Raw genomic sequence first — 21,624 nt, forward strand, 5'->3', positions numbered from 1 at the left:
ACCACATGGGAGACCCAGAAGAAGCTCCTGGCTTCGGATTGGCCCAGCTCAGGCCACTGTAGCTATTTGAGCAGTGAACTAGCGGATGGAAAATCTCTCTCTCTCACTGTGTTTCCCTATAATGCTGCCTTTCAATTAAATAAATAAAAGAAGAAGAAGAGGAAGAAGAAGAAAAAGAAGAAATCCATTTCCAATGTGAAACAAATACAGCTGTTATAAAGGAGTACAATTAGAAGACCTTCAAGTTTATTCAGTCTTGTATGTATTTAAAGACCAGGAAACTCAGATGTAATATTATTTAAAGCTCATAAAGTAGTAATAAAAGCTAAAATACAGCAAGGAAAAATTAGCTCTATTTTTCAAAAGTACACTAGGGTAACTACAGTCTACAACAATTTATTAGATATTTCAAAATAACTACAAGAATGTGAAAATTCCAAAAATACAGAAATGATGTTTGAGGTAATGAAAATGCTTATTACTCTGAGTTGATCATTGTACATTGTATACAATGTATCAAATTCAAATACTGTAGCCTATAAATATATGCCATAAATATGTGCCAATTAAAAAGTTAATTAAAAAAACTTAAAAAGCTAAAAAAAAGTAGGGAAAAAAAAAAAAAACACCAAAAGCTGATTTCCTCAATACAAACACTGCTCTAGCAGAGGAAAGGCAGATATAAAGAAACCAAAAGCTAGTGTAAAATCTTCAAAAATACAAGAGAACACTATGAATAACTTTAGAGCAAATGGCTGAATACTCAAGTTAAACAGCTAATTTCAAATAAAATTATGGCTAGTCAAAGTTGATTTAAAAAGCAATAGAGCTGGTGCCTCGGCTAACTAGGCTAATCCTCCGCCTTGCAGCGCCGGCATACCAGGTTCTAGTCCCGGTCGGGGCGCCACAGGATTCTGTCCTGGTTGCCCCTCTTCCAGGCCAGCTCTCTACTATGGCCTGGGAGTGCAGTGGAGGATGGCCCAAGTGCTTGGGCCCTGCACCCCATGGGAGACCAGAAGCACCTGGCTCATGCCTTTGGATCAGCGCGGTGCGCCCACCGCGGCGACCATTGGAGGGTGAACCAACAGCAAAAGGAAGACCTTTCTCTCTGTCTCTCTCTCTCACTGTCCACTCTGCCTGTCAAAAATTTAAAAAAAAAAAAAAAAAAAGCAATAGAATATCTGAATAATGAACGACTACTGAAAAATTTGAATTGGTAATCAAAATCTGCCCTCCAAAAAGAAACCAGCTCAAACAGTTTTAGAGGCACACTAGTATTACATGTTCATGGGAACAGGTAATTTTTTACTTAAAGCATTCTGAAAACAGAGAGTGTAAGGAAGCTTCAGAAGCTTATTTAATGAAGTTGGAAATAAGTAAGATATTAAAAGAGGATATAATAAATAAGGTTTTGAGAGAAAGAAAAGTTTTTCACTTCTCACAAAATAGACAAAGAAGTGCATCTATTTCCTATTCTAACTATCCAAATACATGCATTTTAAAACTCACGTTGTTCTATACATTAAATAGCATATTTATTAATATATAAAACTAAAATAAATTTAACTATTTTTGTGAAAATAAACAATTTCAGATTGCCATAGAAAATGGAAAAAGTACATATTAGAAATTAAGAAAAAAGAAATATGATAAAAGAAGAAAATGTTAAAACCTGTGTAATTCTGAAAAAAGTTCTGAATTGACAGTTCACAAGGAACTGAATACTGGATAAGTATAAAAGGTAGATAATGTCACTTAAAACTTTATAAATTATTTGTAGTTTGTCCTGTGTCATAGAAAGTTATTACAGGGGTTATTATTGTACTGTGTCATAGAAAGTTATTACAGCACTGGTAAAGATGCAGCCTGCAGTGCCAGCATCCCATATGGCCAACAGTTCAAGTCCCATCTGCTCCTCTTCCGATCCAGCTCTCTGCTATGGCCTGGGAAAGCAGAAGATGGCCCAAGTCCTTGGGCCCCTGCACCCACGTGGGAGACCTGGAAGAAGCTCCTGGCTTCTGATTGGCACAGCTTCTGGCCATTGCGGCCAACTGGGAAGTGAACCAGAAGATGGAATATTCTCTCTCTCTCTGCCTCTCCTCTCTCTGTGTAACTCTGCCTTTCAAATAAATAAATCTTTAAAAAAAAAAAGAAAAGTATTACATATTCATATATTCAAAAATAAAGTCATAAATAAAATAAGAAAATGACTGTGAAAATCAGGACAGCCTTTATCTTGTGAGAAAAAATGTGCTATGCAAATTGTTGTTGCTTGCAGAGAATTAGATAAACTGTATTTTCAGAATAACTAATGGTCATTATTTATAGGTATTTAATCTAGCATAACAATTTAACAAATATATAATCAAGGTCATTTACCACTTAATTAGGATAACCTGGATAGGGACACTATTTATCCCTCACATATTATTAATTATATATGCAGCAAGATTAGAGAGTTTCCACTCTACACTTAAAAGCGTACTTTCCAATTTCATTTACATGGTAAATAGGAGCTTCATTGATTGTTTATAGGAAGATATACTAACTTTAACTGCCCGCAAAGAAAACAAAAGTATAGTCATTATACATATATGTATTTGTGCACACACATACACACAAACTTGAAAAAAGTGTATTAAATCTTACATATTTAAATGAATACTCGAGCGGCAAGATGGCGGAATAGGAAGGGAGCACATTGATAGTTCAGCAAGACACACAGGTTAATAAAAGTGGAGATACTGCAGGGTCAAGGAAGAGTAGGGGAAGAAACAGCAGCGGAAACTCTTCCGGAACTAGTGATTCACAGTGGACCTGCGTGGAGAGCGTGGGAGCCCAAGTTCGGGACACCAGCGGCAGACTCAACACACCAGCGCTGGAACGCGAGGTGAGCCGAACCTCAATAGCCCGAGACACCAGCGGGCAAGCGGAAAGAGGAGACTAGAGGGAACGAGGCTTGAAACTCCGTGGGGAAAAGTTCACCAGGCTAACTAGAAGAGAGAGAGGGAAAAAAAAAAAAAGTGACCGATAGGGACACGAGTTTCTCTCTCTCTGCTCACCCCTCAAAGGCGAGCAAGACAAAGAGCAGGCGCCATTTTGGACATACGTCATAAGCAGGGCGACCTCAGGTCTGCACCAGCCCTGAGCCTAGCAGAAAAAACTGACTCTGGGGGGAGGGGTGAAATAACAGGAGATTAGCATCTAACTTGGCAATCCAGTGGGAGACTGCAGGAGAATTGGAGCCCACACCGAGGGCAGCAGAGATTCCCTGTGTGGTCCTTGGGAAAGAGCTTCTGATCTCTGGCTCCTGTGGGTATATCATTCGCCTGCTAACTACCTCCAATTACGTTCAGCTGTGCGGAATTACTTCCCTTTTGAATCAAAAAAAAAAAAAAAGAGAGAGAGAGATTTACCACGCCTAACCTGGGAGTGTCATCTTTGACACACCCTCAACCCTGAGGAACCAAACACAGCTCTCAGTCCACACTTATCTCAAGCCTCTAAGGCTCCACTGAAAGCAGACAGTCCTCTTAATATAGAGCCATAGTGTAACAAGAAAAAACACCACAGTGAAGAAACCAAATATCTCCAACATGCTATACAACAAACGCAAAAACCGAGGTAACAAGAACAAGGAAGACACTATGACGCCCCCAAATGAAAAAGACACCCCAATTCAAGATTATGAAGATGATGAGATAGAAGAAATGCAAGAAGTGGATCTCAAAAAATTGATAAGAACATTAAGAAGTTCTCAAAAACAAATTCTTGAACTACAGAAATCCTTAATGGACAAGATAGAAAATCTCTCTCGTGAAAAGGAAATATTAAGGAGGAATCAAAATGAAATGAAACAACTAGTAGAACATAAAACTATGATAGTGACAAAAAACCACAATGAAATGAAGAACTCAATAGATCAAATGACAAACACATTAGAGAGCCTTAAAAACAGAATGGGCGAAGCAGAAGAGAGAATATCAGACTTAGAAGACAGAGAACAGGAAAGGAAACAGGCAAACCAAAGAAAAGAAGAAGAAATTAGAAATCTAAAAAATATTGTCGGGAATCTACAGGATACTATTAAAAAACCTAATATTCGGGTTCTAGGAGTTCCTGAAGGCATGGAGAGGAAGAAAGGATTAGAAGGCATTTTCAGTGAGATACTAGCAGAAAATTTCCCAGGTTTGGAGAAGGACAGAGGCATCTTAGTACAGGAACCTTATAGAACCCCTAATAAACATGACCAAAAGAGATCCTCACCACGACACGTCATAATCAAACTCACCACAGTGAAACATAAAGAAAAGATTCTAAAAGGTGCAAGAGAGAAACGTCAGATTACTCTCAGAGGATCTCCAATTAGACTCACAGCAGACTTCTCATCAGAAACCCTACAAGCTAGAAGGGAATGGCGAAATATAGCCCAGGTACTAAGAGAGATAAACTGCCAGCCCAGAATATTATATCCTGCAAAGCTCTCATTTGTGAATGAAGGGGAAATTAAGACTTTTCATAGCAAACAGAAACTGAAAGAATTTTTTTTTTCCACTCATCCTGCCCTGCAAAAGATGCTTAAAGATGTGTTACACACAGAAACACAGAAACATGGTCACCAATATGAAAGAAGGAAAAGGAAGGAAACCTCACAGCAAAAGATCACAGGAAGCTCAATTTCTCTTTGACATAGAATTAAACTCTGATGCTCTGTTAAAGCAATGTGTTAAAGTAATCTAAAAACAAAAAGCAATTCAAATCAATTGGCAATCTACAAAAAGAGTTAAAGATTTTAAAAGCTATTATTAAAATTGCTATATTGGTCTATTATGCTATGCTATATGTGTGTACATATTGTATGTCCACATAGGAAATTTTATTAAGAGTTTTATTTTAAATGGCTTATAGATAAGATTGTCCATAAATTTAAGCTGCTAAAATCAATCAAAGATACATTTTAATTTGTGGGACCTGAATCTGTGTACCATGTTTTAAACTTGTTGGTAAAAAGAAACTAAAAACATTTTAGATGGTTGTGCTTAAGATTACTGGCTAAACAAACTACACCATGTTAGATATTTAAGAGGTGTTTTCAAATACATGATTCTTAAAATTTATAGAAGGCATTGGACCTTCTGGTAAATGTTTTCTTACGTTGTTATCTAATGGTTGAAACGGTTTGCTAAGTATTCATGTGATATTGCTATTGTCAGCGAGCGATCTAGGACTTGCTCCCTCATTTCTCTATTCTAAGCCCAACTTGTTCTTTCATTTCTCTATTCTCTTCAAGGTAGGAAACTAATTCTATTATGAAGGAATCTGTAGGACGTACAATTTAATCTTTAGACCTTATAAAAGAGATGGCTAACATTTTTCTGTAATAGCATAGCCAAAATAAGAACTTAAATAATAATCTCATAGCTAGATTCACTTCGCCATCAGCAAAGTATACAGTAAGTAGAAAAAACCTCCCTTTCAGACCAAAGGGAAAGAAAGTTTTCAAGTGAGAATATAATTTCCCTCATGGGCATTGTCCACCTTAGAAAAACTACTACAGAACATGCCTGTGACTATAGACTTGTAGTTCAGGCCACCGAAGATTAGAGATGGGACATGGGCACTCCCTTGACTTGCATCCTCTGGTCTGCTTTAACACAAACCAGGAGGAAGAGAAAGCTAGGCATCAGAAGCAATGGGTGGCAGGCCTATTAATGGCTGATCTGTACAGTGATCTGCTCTCAAGGAGACCCAACAGGCCAGTCTACTGCAGTGGCTTTCAATGTGGTAAGCCTGGGCTTCAGCAGAAGTCAGCTTGTGAAGAGCCCTGGCAGCTCTGCCAAGAGTTGGATCACTGGAAATGGACCTGCCCTGGAGTCGAAGGATGCCCAGGTCAGAGCCACAGATCTTATTGGCTCTAAGCTGAAAAGCCCTTCACTCAGCCCAACTTCCAAAGTGACCACTGCAGCTGAGGGGATGGTCAAGTAGGGTCAGCAACATTGCAGGCAGAACTGTAAATTTCTTGTTAGAGATGCCCCCTGCCTTTACCTGGCCAGCTCTCCTCCCAGGCCAGCCAAGTAATGAAAGTCAACAGAGTGCCTTCCCCTAGGAGGTTCACACCTCCCTTAGGATATACCCCATGTGAAGAGATAGATAGGTCTGGGCCTCTTAATTTACAAGGCCTAAAGCCCACCAGATTATTATCAAGCCCCTTCTATCAGGTTCTATTTGCCTCTCAATCAGAAAACTTAATTGTAGCTTAGCACCTTTCTTAGCTCCTCTAATAATGACTCTGTCCTTTGTTCTAGACCCTGTCTAGCACACTTAAGCCTCATTCCTTTGTAATCATAACCTCTACTCTACCACCAATGGCTCTACTCCCAACATGTGTGTCCTGATGGTCCTCTTCCCCACTTCATGCTGTATAATTGTTCAAACCTGGTAAATGCCACTCTTAGGATCATTGGTTACTATCCTCACTCTGTCTTTTATGACCTTGTCTAAATATGATCAGAGTCGGCAAACTTGGAAGGCTTCCATAGCCTTGGCAACTCATGACGACAGCCTAGGGTGGTTACTGGCACCATAAACTAGAGTGTCAATTTGTTGGGTCAACAACAGGAGCCACTGTGCACTTGCTCCTCATGTGGGATCTCTGTCCTTAATGTGCTGTACATTGTGATTTAATGCTATAACTAGTACTCAAACAGTATGTTTCACTTTGTGTTTCTATGTGGGTGCAAACTGTTGAAATCTTTATACTAAATTGATCTTCTGTATATAAAGAGAATTGAAAATGAATCTTGATGTGAATGGAAGGGGAGAGGGAGCGGGAGAGGGGAGGGTTGTGGGTGGGAGGGAAGTTATGGGAGGGGGAAGCCATTGTAATCCATAAGCTGTACACTGGAAATTTATATTCATTAAATAAAAGTCTAAAAAAAAAATACTCACAGCAGTTTCTAAATCTAATAAATCATACGTAATTATGCTTACAAGATAACAACACACTATTTAAAATCTTTTAACTCATCTCAAATATTAACAGAAATTTATCAAATTATTAATAAAATATATTTAATTTTTTTCCATTTCAATTTAAGTAACTCAATATATAAAATTAAAGCATTCCCTCCAAACTAGAGTTAACATTAATTATATCAAATACAACTTTCCTGAAAACTCACTTCCAAATATATGTATGAAATTTCTCAAAGGAGGATACTGAAGATAATGGAAGTTTATTAAACTTTGTTAGATTACCTTTTTTAAAACTATTTTACCTTATTATAAACTTGGCACATGGTAGAGAGTAAATGACTGACTGAGTGAATGAACAGCATCAGAGAAGTATGAAGTATGAAAAAATGCCCTACTCCATGAACAACCCTTCCACTTAAGAGCAAAAGAGTTTAGAATCTGTTACTGCCAAAAACTAGAAACAGCAAGTACTTTTAAGTCATCACTGTGTGCTTAATATATTTATAATATATTTATTTACCTGTACTTTTAAGATCATATAAGACCACAAAAAGGGGTTGACAAGTAAAGTTCTAAATATTCTATTTTTTACAATTTCCAAAAGTGATGACTCAGCAAATCTCACTTCTCTATAAAAGACCTCATTATATTTCAAAGGCCTAAACAATGAAAAAGGTATACCTGAGTTGCAATCTCTCCTCATGTACCCTCTACCTAGACATCCTGGTTATAGCCCCTGGAGTACCCTTTTTCCATAGGTATCTTCAAATATTATGATCCTCCTCCCTATTCCACAACTTTCTCTTAAAAAAGATAAGCAACTGCAGTTTTTTTCAAACATTCATCAGGAGATAGTGTCTGCTTCCTTCACCAAACTGATAACTCTCTTTCATATATCTTTAGCAGGACTATAGCTTCCTTGTGTGACAGCCAGGTACATCTAAAGAGCACAGAATTGAACTGCATTTTCATCACAGTTTTTAATAACATGACTATACAGTGTGACAGTTATGTAAGACTCTAAAAGAGCCAAAACACAAGAAACAATATCTGTCAGGTGCCACTCTGAGTACTTCAAGTGCATTATAGCATTATCTTCACAGCCAGTCTATCTGGTAAGCATTATCACTTTCTACACATAACAAGTAGGAAAACAAGCTTACAGAATTGACTTGTGCAAGTTAAACATTTATACGCCAGAGAGGTAAGTCTTACACATGTTTCTAATCTCAAAGTCCATGCTCTGAGTCACATGAAATAGCAGCTTCCAGAGTGACACAGATTGAATTTATTTGTACAGAAATGGCTGCTAAAACAGATCTTCCTTTCTGGATTAACAGTACACCCAGAACCAAGTATTAGACTTGTATTTTTCTATCAAATCATAAACCATCATTTTTACAATTTTAGCCAAAAATGAAGGGAAAGGAGAAAGCAACATACAATCAAGATAAACAGTTCTTTCCTAATACAGATCACAAAACTTAAGAGACCTGTTATAACAGGTGAAATATTTCCGCTATCTTGACAATTCATAAATGTCACATTCAGCTAAAAGTAGAAAAGATGATTTTTGAGTTTTCTTCATGAAAGTTTCATCCCTTTTAAAGTAAAAAAGCAAATAACCAAAAAACAACCAACAACATCAATGCGGAAATAACAAGAACCTTAGGGAGAAATGACCATCTCACTTTGGAGCATACACAAATTAAAGACAGAGAAAAGGAAAATTCAAAGAGTATTCCATCCAAAACCAATGAGATTGAAAAAGAAAGAAGTCTATCACAATACCAGATTTCAAGACATATGGAAATTAAAGAGACCCAGAATAGCTAAAGCAATCTTATACAACAAAAACAAAGCCAGAAGCATCAAAATACAAGATTTCAAGACACACTATTGGACAGTTAATATCAAATCAGCCTGGTACTGGCACAAGAATAGGCACGTAGACCAACAGAATAGAATAGGAACTTCACATATCAATCCGCACATACAAAATCAACTAATCATTGACAAAGGAGCTAAAATCAATCCCTGGAGAAAGGAAAGTCTCTTTAACAAATGGTGCTGGGAAAACTGGATGTCCATGTGCAGAAGTATGAAACAAGACCCATCCCTTATACCTTATAAAGGAAATGAACTCAAAATGGATCAAGGATCTGAATCTACGATCTGATACCAACAAATTTCTAGGGGAGAACATTAGGGAAATTCTTTAAGACATTGGCATATGCAAAAACTTCTTGGAAAAAAGCCCAGAAGCACAGGCAACCAAAGCTAAAATAGATAAATGGGATTACACCAGTCTGAGAAACATCTGCACTGCAAAGGAAACACTCAGCAAAATCAAGAGGCAACCAACAGAAAAAGAGAACATATTTGCAAACTATGCAACTGATAAAGGATTAATACCCAAGTCTATAAAGAGCTCAAAAAACTCAACAACGAAACAAACAATTTAGTTAAAACATGGACAAAAGACTTGAATAGGCAATTTTTCAAAAAGGGGAAATTCAAATGGCCAACAGACACCTGAAAAAATGCTCAGGATCACCAGCCATCAGAGGAATGCAAATCAAACCCACAATGAGGTTTCATCTCACCTCTGTCAAAATGGCTCTCATACAAAAATCAACAAACAATAAATACTGGTGAGGATGTGGGGGAAAGAGGTATCCTAATCTGCTCTTGGTGGGAATGTGAACTAGTACATCCATTGTGGAAGACAGTATTGAGACATCTCAGAAAGCTGAAAACAGATACACCATATGACCCAGTGATCCCATTCCTGGGAATATACCCAAAGGAAATGAAATCAGCATATGAAAGACTTACCTGTACCCCCATATACACTGCAGCTCAGTTCACAATAGCTAAGATATGGAATCAACCCAGATGTCCATCAACTGAAGACTGGATAAAGAAATTATGGTGTATATATAAACTATGGAACATTATTCAGCCATAAAAAAGAATGAAATCCTGTCGTTTGCAACAAAATGGATGCAACTGAAAATCATTATACTTAGTGAAATAAGCCAGTCTCAAAAAGACAATTATCATATGTTTTCTCTTATCTGTGGGAATAACAGAGTACCAAAAATATAATGCATAAGAGTGATTTTGACATTTTGAGCTTCCATGACTGTTTACAGTCCTGAACAGTTTTTTTCTTACTATTTGTTGAATTCCTTACTTAAGTGTAAGATTAATCTTATGAGTATAAAGTAAACTGAAGTAGATCATCGTAAAAACTGAGAGGGATTAGGAGAGGAAGAAGGAAGAAGGGTAGGAGAGTAGGCAGGTAGGGTGCAAAGTACCATTATGTCCCTAAATCTGTATACATGAAACACATGAAATTTGTATACCTTAAATAAAACTTAAAAAAAAAAATTAAAAAAGAAAAGAAAAGGAAAGAAGTCCAAAAATGATGGGTGGTTTCTTCATGTCTTGGGGATGGCCTTTCTAAGCATAAGACCAATGGGAGATTTGTGAAAGAAAAGATGAATGGACCTCACTCCTTTAACACTTAAGATATAGGCAAAGACTTTCAATGTCAATATAAATTCTCTTATAAAAAGGTAACAAAAGTTCACCAAAGGAAAAATCAGCAGTCCACACAAGAAAACCATAAGCAAATTAACAAACACATCAAAAATTAATTTTGGAGGAGAGGATGTTAGGCTCACTATCAGTTAAGACACCATGATGACACATCAAAGTGCCTAGGTTTGCTCCAGCTCCTGACTCCAGCATCCTGTCAATGTAGGCCCTAAGAGACAGCAGCAATGACTCATGCCATTGAATTCTTGGCACCCACATAGAAGATCTGGATTCAGTTCCCTAGCTCCTGGCTTTGCATGGCCTAGCAAGGGCTGCTGTGGTCATCCGGGAAGTGAGCTAGTAAATAGGAGAACCCTCTCACTCTGTTTCTCAAATAAATATATATTTTTAAGAACGCACAGGAGCTAATACAAAGAGAAGCTTTCTGTTAAGAATTAATAATGTCGGGCCGGCGCCGTGGCTCAACAGGCTAATCCTCCGCCTAGCGGCGCCGGCACACCAGGTTCTAGTCCTGGTTGGGGCGCCGGATTCAGTCCCAGTTGCCCCTCTTCCAGGCCAGCTCTCTGCTATGGCCCGGGAAGGCAGTGGACGATGGCCCAAGTGCTTGGGCCCTGCACCCCATGAGAGACCAGGAGAAGCACCTGGCTCCTGCCTTCGGATCAGCGCAGCGCGCCGGCTGCGGCGGCCATTGGGGGGTGAACCAACGGCAAAGGAAGACCTTTCTCTCTGTCTCTCTCTCACACTGTCCACTCTGCCTGTCAAAAAAGAAAAAAAAAAAAAGAATAATGTCAACTATATAGCAATAGTTTAAATACGTTTTGCTACATATGAAAAAAATTAGTATGGTTAACACCAAAATATTATCTGCCCTTTTCATTCCTTTCTTCTCATGCATATAAAGTGGTAGAATTCTACAGAAGTTAACTGTGATATTTAGGACATAGAGAATGTAGAAGCCCGTGTATGAATTTAGATGTCTTCTACTAAGCTAGATATTGAAAAATAACTTGCAAAAATGTAACACAATGTCAGTCTTCATACAAGTACACCTATTTTTGTTTTAGAAAATAGGTTTTCTTCATAAAAATATGACATTAATTTAACTGGTTTGGTATTATTTAAATGACTGAATAAAACATTAGACCATTTAATATAATTGAAACTCTCTGTTTCAGTTTCTAATAAATCAAATATCAGTAAATTCACTAATATTAAGAGGGACTGGCATTGTACCTGTGATGCCAACATCCCATCTGTCACTAGTATTATTCCTCTCTATATGTTTCAGACTGGTACTTCTCTTTTGCTTTTTAGTAAATAACATCACATGCATTCATTTATCTATTTTTAAAGATTTATTTTATTTATTTTAAAAGTCTGAGTTAGAGAGAGGGAAACACAGAGAGACATAGATCTTTCACTCATTGGTTCACTCCCCAGATGGCTGCAACAGCCAACACTGGGCTAGGCTGAAGACAGGAGCCAGAAACTTCATCCAGGTGTCCCACATAGATGGCTGGGGCTCAAACACCTGGGCCATCTTCTAGTGCTGTTCCCAGGCCATTAGCAGAGAACTGGATCAAAAGTGATGCAGCCAGGACACAAACCAGGGCCCATATGGGATGCAGGCATTGCATGCATTACAGGCAGCAACATTACCTGCTATGCCACATCACCGGCCACATATACTTTTTATTACCATGTTTTTAACACATGTTCAAAAATAACATGAAGGTCTCAGGGAAAAATATTTTAAATGGCTAGCCTTTAAAAACAACAGTATTCTGGCACAAATTATGTAGTGGCACAGCAGGTTGGAGACCTGCTCGGGAGACCAACATCATGCATCAGTGCCTGGTTTGAATCTCAGCTACTCTGCATTGTTCTGGCTTCCTGGTAATGTGTCTATGAGGCTCTGGATGATAGCCAGAAAAACTGGATTCCTCAGCTTTTTTGGTTTTGTTTAATTTTTGTTTTATGTTTTTTTTTTTCTATGCAACTTGCTGAACTCTTTACTTAGTATAGAGATGATAGTCTGTATAAAGTTAATAGAAAATGGATCTTAGTGGAGAATGGGACTGGGAATGGGAAAGGGGAGGAGTGGTGGGTGAGTGGGTGGGACAACAGGTATGGTGGGAAGAATCACTATATTCCTAAAGTTGTACTTATGAAATGCATGAAGTCTGTATTCCTTAAATAAAAGGTTTCTTTGAGGGGAGGAATAAATTAAAGAAAAAAAATTGGGTTCCTGCCACCCACAGGATAACTAGAATGGAGTTTCTGGCTTCCATTTGTTCTACCCCAGCTATTACAGGCATTTGGGAAGTCAATCAATGGATAGGAGATCTCTCTCTCTCTCTCTGCTTTTCAAATGAATGAATTAATTAATCTTTTAAAAATATTTATTGTGAATTTGTATTAGGTCACTAATCCATATTCAAGGGCCAGCATTGTGGTACAGTGGATTAAGCAGCTGCTTACAGGGCCAGCATCCCATATAAGAGTACCAGTTGGAATGACAGCTGCTCTGCTTCTGAAAACAGCATTCTGTTAATACACCTGAGAGGCAGCAGATGATAGCCCACGTACTTGGATTCCTGTTATCCACACAGGAGACCCTAATGGAGTCCTCCTGGCTTCTGCCCGGTGTAACCCCAGCTGTTGTGGGCATTTGGGCAATGAACAAACAGATGGAAGATCTCTCTCTCTCTCTCCCTGTCTCTCTTTGTGTCACTATGCCTCTCAAATAAATAAATCTTAAAAAAACAAAACAAAACAAAACAAAACAAAAAACCCTATATTCAAGGGATATATTTGCTCCCCCAGATGGCCTCAACAGCTGAGAAACTGGACATTGAAGAACAAAACTGTTTTCAGCATGTAAGTTGCTTCTGATATACTTTTTTTAAGTTATATGTTAAAGAATGTTTCTACGGCTCTACATTTATGACATAAAAAAGGTTATTTAAATAGTACATTTTAAATAAACATTAAAATTAAAAACAACACATGAGAAAAAGCATATGCCAAAGTGAAAATATGCTGGTCAAGAACAACTGTACTCAAGCACTTTTCTACTGAAGCATCACTTCCTAATTATACAGGAAGTGCTATAACAATAGAATATAATTGCACAGAAATGGATCTAGAGTATAAAGCATGGATAATCTACACTGTAGAACAAAAAACTGTCACAATTGTTCATTTCCATTCACACACAGGAAACTGAAAACACTGAGAGTGGAACCATTCAAAATTCTACTACTCAAAGCCATGGAACAATTTGAAATACATGTTAAGTTATATATTAAATGACACTTAAAAAATCATTGAACAAGGCCATATAGGGTTCAGAAAGGCTATACTTTAGCATAATGTACAAGGCCTACTTTATTTGGCTCTTCCATATATGTGATATTCTCTGACCACACTACCATTGCATCCCTTGTTTCTTGCCACACACCCCGTATCTTGCATTTTTGCCAGATCTCTAAACACACTCAATTCTTTCTCCAGCCTGAAATATGCTCTCTACCTTTCCTTTTTTTAAATTTATTTTTTATTTGAAAGACTAAGTTACAGAAAGAGAGAGAGAGAGAGTGAGGGAGGGAGGGAGATCTTCCATCCACTTGTTCATTCCCCTAAATGGCTACGACAGCCAGGGCTGGGACATGCCAAAACCAGGATCCTTAAACTTCATATGGGTCTCCAACATGGGTGACAGGAGCCCAAGCACTTAAGCAATTTTATGCTGCTTTCCTAGGTACAATAGCAAGGAGCTGGATAAGAAGAATGGCCAGGATTCGAACTGGCACCCCTATGGGATGCTGGTGTTGTAGGCAGCAATTGGCTTCTGTACCACAATGCTGGCCACAACCTTTTTGATTTGCTTGGAAAAAGTTAACTCTAGTCATATTTTTTTTTTTTTTTTTTGAACAGGCAGAATGGATAGTGAGAGAGACAGAGAGAAAGGTCTTCCTTTTTTTGCCGTTGGTTCACCCTCCAATGGCCGCTGCGGCCGGCGCATCGTGCCGATCCGAAGGCAGGAGCCAGGTGCTTCTCCTGGTCTCCCATGCGGGTGCAGGGCCCAAGGACTTGGGCCATCCTCCACTGCAATCCCAGGCCATAGCAGAGAGCTGGCCTGGAAGAGGGGCAACCGGGATAGAATCCGGCGCCCCAACCAGGACTAGAACCCGGTGTGCCGGCACCGCAAGGCGGAGGATTAGCCTGTCAAGCCACGGCGCCGGCCAACTCCAGTCATATTTTAAGATTTTCCTCAGGCTGGCACTGTGACGTAGTGGGTAAATCCGCCGCCTGCAGTGCCAGCATCCCGTAGGAGCACGGGTTCAAGACCCAGCTGTTTCACTTCCCATCCGGCTCTCTGCTATGGCCTGGGAAAGCAGTAGAAGAGGACCCAAGTCCTTGGGCCCTGCACCCTTGTGGGAAACTCGGAAGAAGCTCTTGACTCTAGGCTTCAGATCAGCACAGCTCTGGCCATTTCAGCAATCTGGGGAGTGAACCAGCAGATGGAAGACCTCTCTCTCTCTGCCTCTCCTCTCTCCGTGTAACTCTGACTTTCAAATAAATAAATAAATCTTTAAGAAAAAAAGATTTGTCTCAAAGTTAACCTCTTCTACAAATAGTTTCCCTACCATATTATCCCCTTTATAACATTTTAATTTTTTTAAAAAAAATTATTTAAGTTATACAAGTTTCATATATTTCACATACAGAGATTTAGGAACATAGTGGCACCTTATCCCTAACCTCCCTCCTGCCCACAAGCCAACCCTTCCTCCCTCTCCCTCTCAGATTCCCTATTTTAATTTTTACAATGATCTATTTTTGGTATACTCAGTGATTGTTCAATTAGTCCTACTCTAAGTTAAAGAGTTAAACAATATAGTATGAAGAGAAAAAACAAACAAAAACAACTACAAATACTGCATTCTTACTATATTATTCCCTCTATAGAACCTATGATATTATTTTATGGCACCATTTTCTCTGTATATAGTATCACAGATCCTCTGATATTTGAGTGATACTTGTTGATATGTCTCCTCCTGCTAAACAAGTAATTCTGAGAGCAAAATTGTTATCTTATTCACCCTTTCATATTCAGTAACGAAAATCCTATCTAGTAACATTGTAAGCATATAAAAATATATGATGGACGGATGCATGAATTCAGTTTGACCTTGTAATGAAACAGATCATGAAAAGTTCTTGAGAAATAGCAAATATTTTCCCTCCAACAATTAGGTACACTCACATACTTAAAAATTGTGGTAGGTGCTAGTGTTGTGGCGCAGTGGGTTAAGCCCTTGCCTACAATGCTGGCATCCCATTTGAGGGCTGGTTGAGTCTTGGCTGCTCCACTTCCAATCTAGCTCCTGCTGACGCACCTGGGAAAGCACTAGAAGATTGCCCAAGTGGTCAGCCCCTGACAACCATGTGGGAGAACTGCATGAAGTTCCAGGCTCCTGATTCTGGCCTTGCCCAGGCCTAACTGTTATAGCCATTTGGAGAGGGAACCAGTGACTGGAAGGCTGATCTCTCTCCCTCAAATTCTTTCAAATAAATAAATCTTTATAAAAATTTGTGGTCAAAAATTAAGAAATAGGGGGCAGCATTGTGGCACAGTGGGTTAAGCAGCTGCCTAAGACAATGGCATCGCATATGGACTCCAGTTTGAGTCCTGGCTGCTTTAGTTTTGATTCAGCTCTCTGCTAATGAGTCTGGAAAAGCAGTGGAAGATGACCCAAATCTCTGCACTCACATGGGAGATCTGGATGAAGCTCTTGACTCCTAGCTCCTGGCTTTGGCAAGGTCCAGCCATAGCCATTGAGGTCATTTGGGGAATGAACCAGCAGATGGAAGATCAGTCTCCCTCTCTTAACTCTTTCCAGTAAAATAAATAATTTTGTTTTAAATTAAAGAATATAAACTTCACTCTAGATATTGAGAAATAAAAATAATAATTTTTACAGTTCATTCATAAAATAAAGTATCCATTAGTTTGATGTTTGTAAGTTTCAATACACTATAATCATAATTGAATAACTGCTATATATCTAATTATGATAACCAAATATCGGTAATACTTTATGAATCACAATTTTTAAAATAGCATTTTCAGAATGTTATAGAAAGCTCATTTAAAAACATGGCATAGATTTGAAATAAACTGAACCAACTATAAAATATTCAATTGAGACTGATCACTGAATTAACAACATAGTACTCTGCTTTCAAACTAATGTTAATCAGCATAATACCTATTACCACCATGGGTCCAGCCCTCCAATTTTTTAGTTAGCTAATTTCATAAATTAATTTTTCTCTGAAGCAAATTGTATTTTTTATCTGTATTCCTGATTGATACTCCATGTGACTTAAAAATTCTTAATTTTAACAATCTTAACAAACATAATCATAGCTATCATCATGTAATGAGTATTATATGCTATTATCACTACACATAAAGTATCACATTTAATGCTCATACCAATTCTGTATCTTTGTATTGGTATCCCCTTGAGAGTGTCCAACAAAGAAGGCAAGCTTCTGAGAGTCTCAGAATGAATAAGTGGGAAAGAAAAACTATGCAATTTCAGTCTCTGCCTCAGGGATGGATGTTGTGGTGCACCAGGTTAAGCTAGAGCTTGGGATGCCAGAATCCAGAATCAGAGTGTAGATTTGTGTACTGCCTATTCTGCTTCAGATTCACCAGCATTCCTGCTAATGTGCCTGGGAACAGAGCAGATGATGGTCCAAGGTCTCGAAGCGGGAGACCTTGACAGAGTTCTGGGATCCTGGCTTTGGCCTGGCCCAGGCTTGGCTGTTATAGGCATTTGGGGAATGAGGAAGAGAATGAAAAGCCTTCTTTTTAGGCCTGTCTCCTTTCTGTCACTTTGCTTTTCAAATACATAAATCTTTAAAAACAAAAAAAAAAAGTCTTGGGGCTGGCACTATGGCACAGCAGTAAAGCCATGGACTATAATGCCCACATCCCATTTGGATGCCAATTCATGTCCTGGTTGCTCCACTTCCAATTCAGTTCCCTGCTAATGGTCTGAGAAAAGCAATAGAAGATGGCCGAACTGCTTGGGCCCTTGCCACCACTTGGAAGACCCAGATAAAACTCCTAGCTTTGGCCTGGCTTAGCGCTGGCCATTGTGGTCACTTGGGGAGTGAATCAGCAGAAGGAAGATTTCCTTTTTCCATCTCTCCCTCTCTGTAACTCTTTCAAATAAATAAACCTTAAAAATTCTCTACCCTATCTACAATATACACCATCTTTCTTATAATTTTGTTTGTTTTTGTTTGTTTGTTTTTTGACAGGCAGAGTGGACAGTGAGAGTGAGAGAGAGAGAGAGAGAGAGAAAGGTCTTCCTTTGCCGTTGGTTCACCCTCCAATGGTCGCCGCGGCCGGCGCACCATGCTGATCAGATAGCAGGAGCCAGGTGCTTATCCTGGACTCCCATGGGGTGCAGGGCCCAAGCACTTGGGCCATCCTCCACTGCACTCCCGAGCCACAGCAGAGAGCTGGCCTGGAAGAGGGGCAACTGGGACAGAATTTGGCACCCCGACCAGGACTAGAACCCGGTGTGCCAGCGCCACAAGGCAGAGGATTAGCCTATTGAGCCACGGCGCCAGCGTTTTATACTTTTATCCAATATTTTACTCAATCTGTCCAGCACTTATATTGGGTTGGCATTATTTTAAATTTATACTCGGAAAGAAATATAATGTGAACATTGAGTAGAAAAGCAAAAGTCTCAAACTCTTCATTTGACAAAAAAACTGATTCATCACTGTGAATGACATAACCAAATTATGGCACTAAAAGGAATTAAAACATTTTCCTTTATGTGACAGGAAAAACTTAGAAAGACACAACTTTTTATTGAAAAAGTTATATATAAAATACCAAATAGTTCAATTATTTCTACACCAATCTGTTACTCAATGGTTGTTTCATAGAAATTACTCAAAAACTTATTTCTAAATAAGTTACTTCTTACATAAAATTTCAACTACTTTGAAATTTATTGTGTTTTTATCACAGAACTCTTAGAAATATCAAGTTCTGTACAAATGTTAACAATTACTATAGAGATCATATAATTTGTTGTTCAAAACTATACACTTTTTAGAGTTAAAGGGGCACTACTAATTATTGTAATGTAACAACTGATTTAAACAGGACTATCCTGGTACCTGGGACATGTGGACTTCTAACTACTGCTACTCATTATACTTAGATTCCTCCTGTAACTACCTAGTGGAAAAGTATACACATGCTTGTTCTATAAAACCATTTGAGTAGTATAGTACAATTTTAAAGGAGTGCTTTCTTTGCTAACTAACCACATTAAAAAGGCTACTTCATTAAGAACGTTCACATTAATATAAAATGCCAGTAACTTCAACAATACCTCATCCTGAAGCTCATCACCACTTTTAACAGACGCAAGCATATCATATAAAGTACAGCAAAGATCTTCTATTCTTGGTGCTTCAGTCATTTCCTTCAAACTTGTATTCAAGTACTTCTCAACTTCACACCACAAAAAGGAGCCATTTGTTTTTTCCACTGGCTTGAGTTCTGGAGTACAATGCTCATGTTCATTCAAAAACTTCTGATAATCTAGGCTTATGGTTTTCTGGGATTCACCATTTACTGGCAATTCATCAAAGTGGTCCAAGTCATGCATATCAAATGAAAATGCTAAATTTTTGCCAAAAAAACCTCCATCACTGTATTCCTTTGTTGTCAACTGGACAAGAGCAGTAAGATCATCTTGACTAAAATGAGAAATAATTCTATTAGTAGCATTACAAGCTTCAGTGGCAGATGATGATGGAAAGGGACCAAACATCTGTTTGACAGCCTTTGTCTCCGTATGACCAACAGAGTCCTTCAAGTGAAACGTCATGAAGAGAAATGCAGCCCCGCTTTCAATTGCTTCTTTCCCATTATCGGTTCCAACTATTTAAAGACAGAAGAGAAGGGTATTAGCTCAACTGAATCAGGTTTCAAATTACTTTTTTCAAAACAAAACTACTACAAATATTCATCTAAGTTAAGTCTAATGGTCACATATACTACTGAGATAACTAAGTTAGGAGCAGAAAAATCCAACCCCAAATTCCCAAATAACTATTTTACATGTATAAATCATTATCAGTAACTACCCTTTATATAAGTACTTAATTCCATCTGAACCAATTCCATCTAAAATCAATTTGAGACACTAAAGTTATTTGAAACAAAACTTTAAAGATTGATTTGATAAGCTAAATAAATCAAAGTAAAGCATAAACTAAATATCTGAATTATAAATTTTTTGAGATGGAAATCTCAAAGATCTATGACTTTCTTGTTAATCTGAACTATACACTTGAGAAAGTAAAATGTATATTTATGTAGTTCTCATTCACAACTACTATCATCATTAGGATATATGTTTAAAATAAAATTAACCATATTATAAAACAAAGTAAGCTGCTGTTTAAAGAGCCCAGGGGTAAACTTCTTATCTAAATTAAGAGGAAGTAAAGGATCAGGTCCTAATTTCTTTAAGGCATTAATTCCTTATGCCTAATCTTCTCAAAGAAAACAAAGAAAAACAAACTGCATTTGTGACATAGGTTTCAAATTCTTCGACTACACACATAAAAAAGTTAAAATCTTCCACAAGTCTTAAAATCAATGTGACTTACCTGAAGTAATCTGGTCAAGTTAGTAATATAATCCATACTGCCATCACCATGAAGGCAAAACTCTAATGTCATCACTCACACGTTTGAAGAGTTCACAATAGTTTAATCCAAACTCATACAGCATGGAGCTGACCCCATCAGTTTTTTTTTCAAGCTTTACTGTCTATTATACCTTTCTTTAGCTGAAAGGGATTTCTGAACATTTAGAAAAACAAAACAAAACAAAACAAAGCAAATTGTGTCCTAGTCTATACTGATACTCATACCCTTATTTATCTTCTTCAAGACCAATGTTCAAATCCTACCTATGTTTCAGAATGGGTATGCTATTTTGGCCATTTCTATATTCTCTCACTGTATCTAGCCACAAGTGGGATTAATCAAAATCCAAGCCTCCCTGATATCAGACTAGTATGTTTCACAGTATACCACACTGCCTAACTTTTTACTGCATCTGCTATTTCTATGTATGTAAAGGATAATAGTTTAGATGGATAAACATAAGCACTTTATAATATCTATATCTAAATTCCTCAAGTATTAAGTCAACTTTTACTACCATATAAAATATAGAACATTCTCTGACATATAGTTATTCTTTTTCTTATTTTATTTCTTTGAGTGAAAGAGGAACAATAAGCTCTTCCATCCACTGGTTTATTCCCTAAATGGCCGGGGTGGGCCAGGCCAAAGTGAGGAACCTGGAACTCCATCAGGTCCCAGGACTTGGGTCATATGCTGCTGCTTCTCCAGGTGCATTATCAGGGAGGTAGATGTAAGGACACGAACTGGCACCCCAATATGGGATGCCAGTACAGCAGGCAGAGCTTACCTGCTGTGTCACAAAACCAGTTCCAAGTTATTCTTTTAGTATTCAGGAAAATTCATGAAAAAGTCTTCTATAAAACAGTGCCTTTAAATAAGTTGAATAGTATTTAAGTACATCTTATTTATTGTACACATTTTACTTATGGTTGGAGATTTTATACTTTGGATCATTATCAATTGTGGTACTTCTACAGATAATTTAACAGAATCAGTACCACTGATATCAAACTTTAAGCAAAATGGAACTCACATTTACATACTCATTCTACATCTAATGTGCATCCATATAATTTTATAAAGATGGCATTATCATCATTTTGTATCTTGGGACTTTTTAGAACAATTTATTAAAACTTTCACAATAAATTTTCTGACTTTATCTTAACAAAACTCCATTTTACATATGAAAAAATGGACCTCACAGTTTAAATAATTTTGGAGATAAAAGAGCTATTAAGTCATGAAACAAGATGCACAGTAGTCTAATTCCTAAAACAAGTCCTTTCTACACCACGTTGATTC

The 21,624-nt window shown here is 37.9% G+C and overlaps 1 protein-coding gene across 5 annotated transcripts in view; it reads right to left on the reverse strand.

The window, feature by feature from the left end:
- Positions 1 to 21,624, reverse strand: part of ASCC3 (activating signal cointegrator 1 complex subunit 3) — a 382,634-nt gene that overhangs the window by 322,924 nt on the left and 38,086 nt on the right. For all 5 annotated transcript variants that reach the window (XM_062186549.1, XM_062186553.1, XM_062186551.1 and 2 more), the window contains one exon: positions 18,987 to 19,540. In XM_062186549.1, the coding sequence (XP_062042533.1) occupies positions 18,987 to 19,540 (554 nt within the window). The remainder of the gene's footprint in view (positions 1 to 18,986; positions 19,541 to 21,624) is intronic.

The sequence above is a fragment of the Lepus europaeus genome, chromosome 3 (genome assembly GCF_033115175.1).
Source record: "Lepus europaeus isolate LE1 chromosome 3, mLepTim1.pri, whole genome shotgun sequence".
Lineage (NCBI taxonomy): Eukaryota > Metazoa > Chordata > Mammalia > Lagomorpha > Leporidae > Lepus > Lepus europaeus.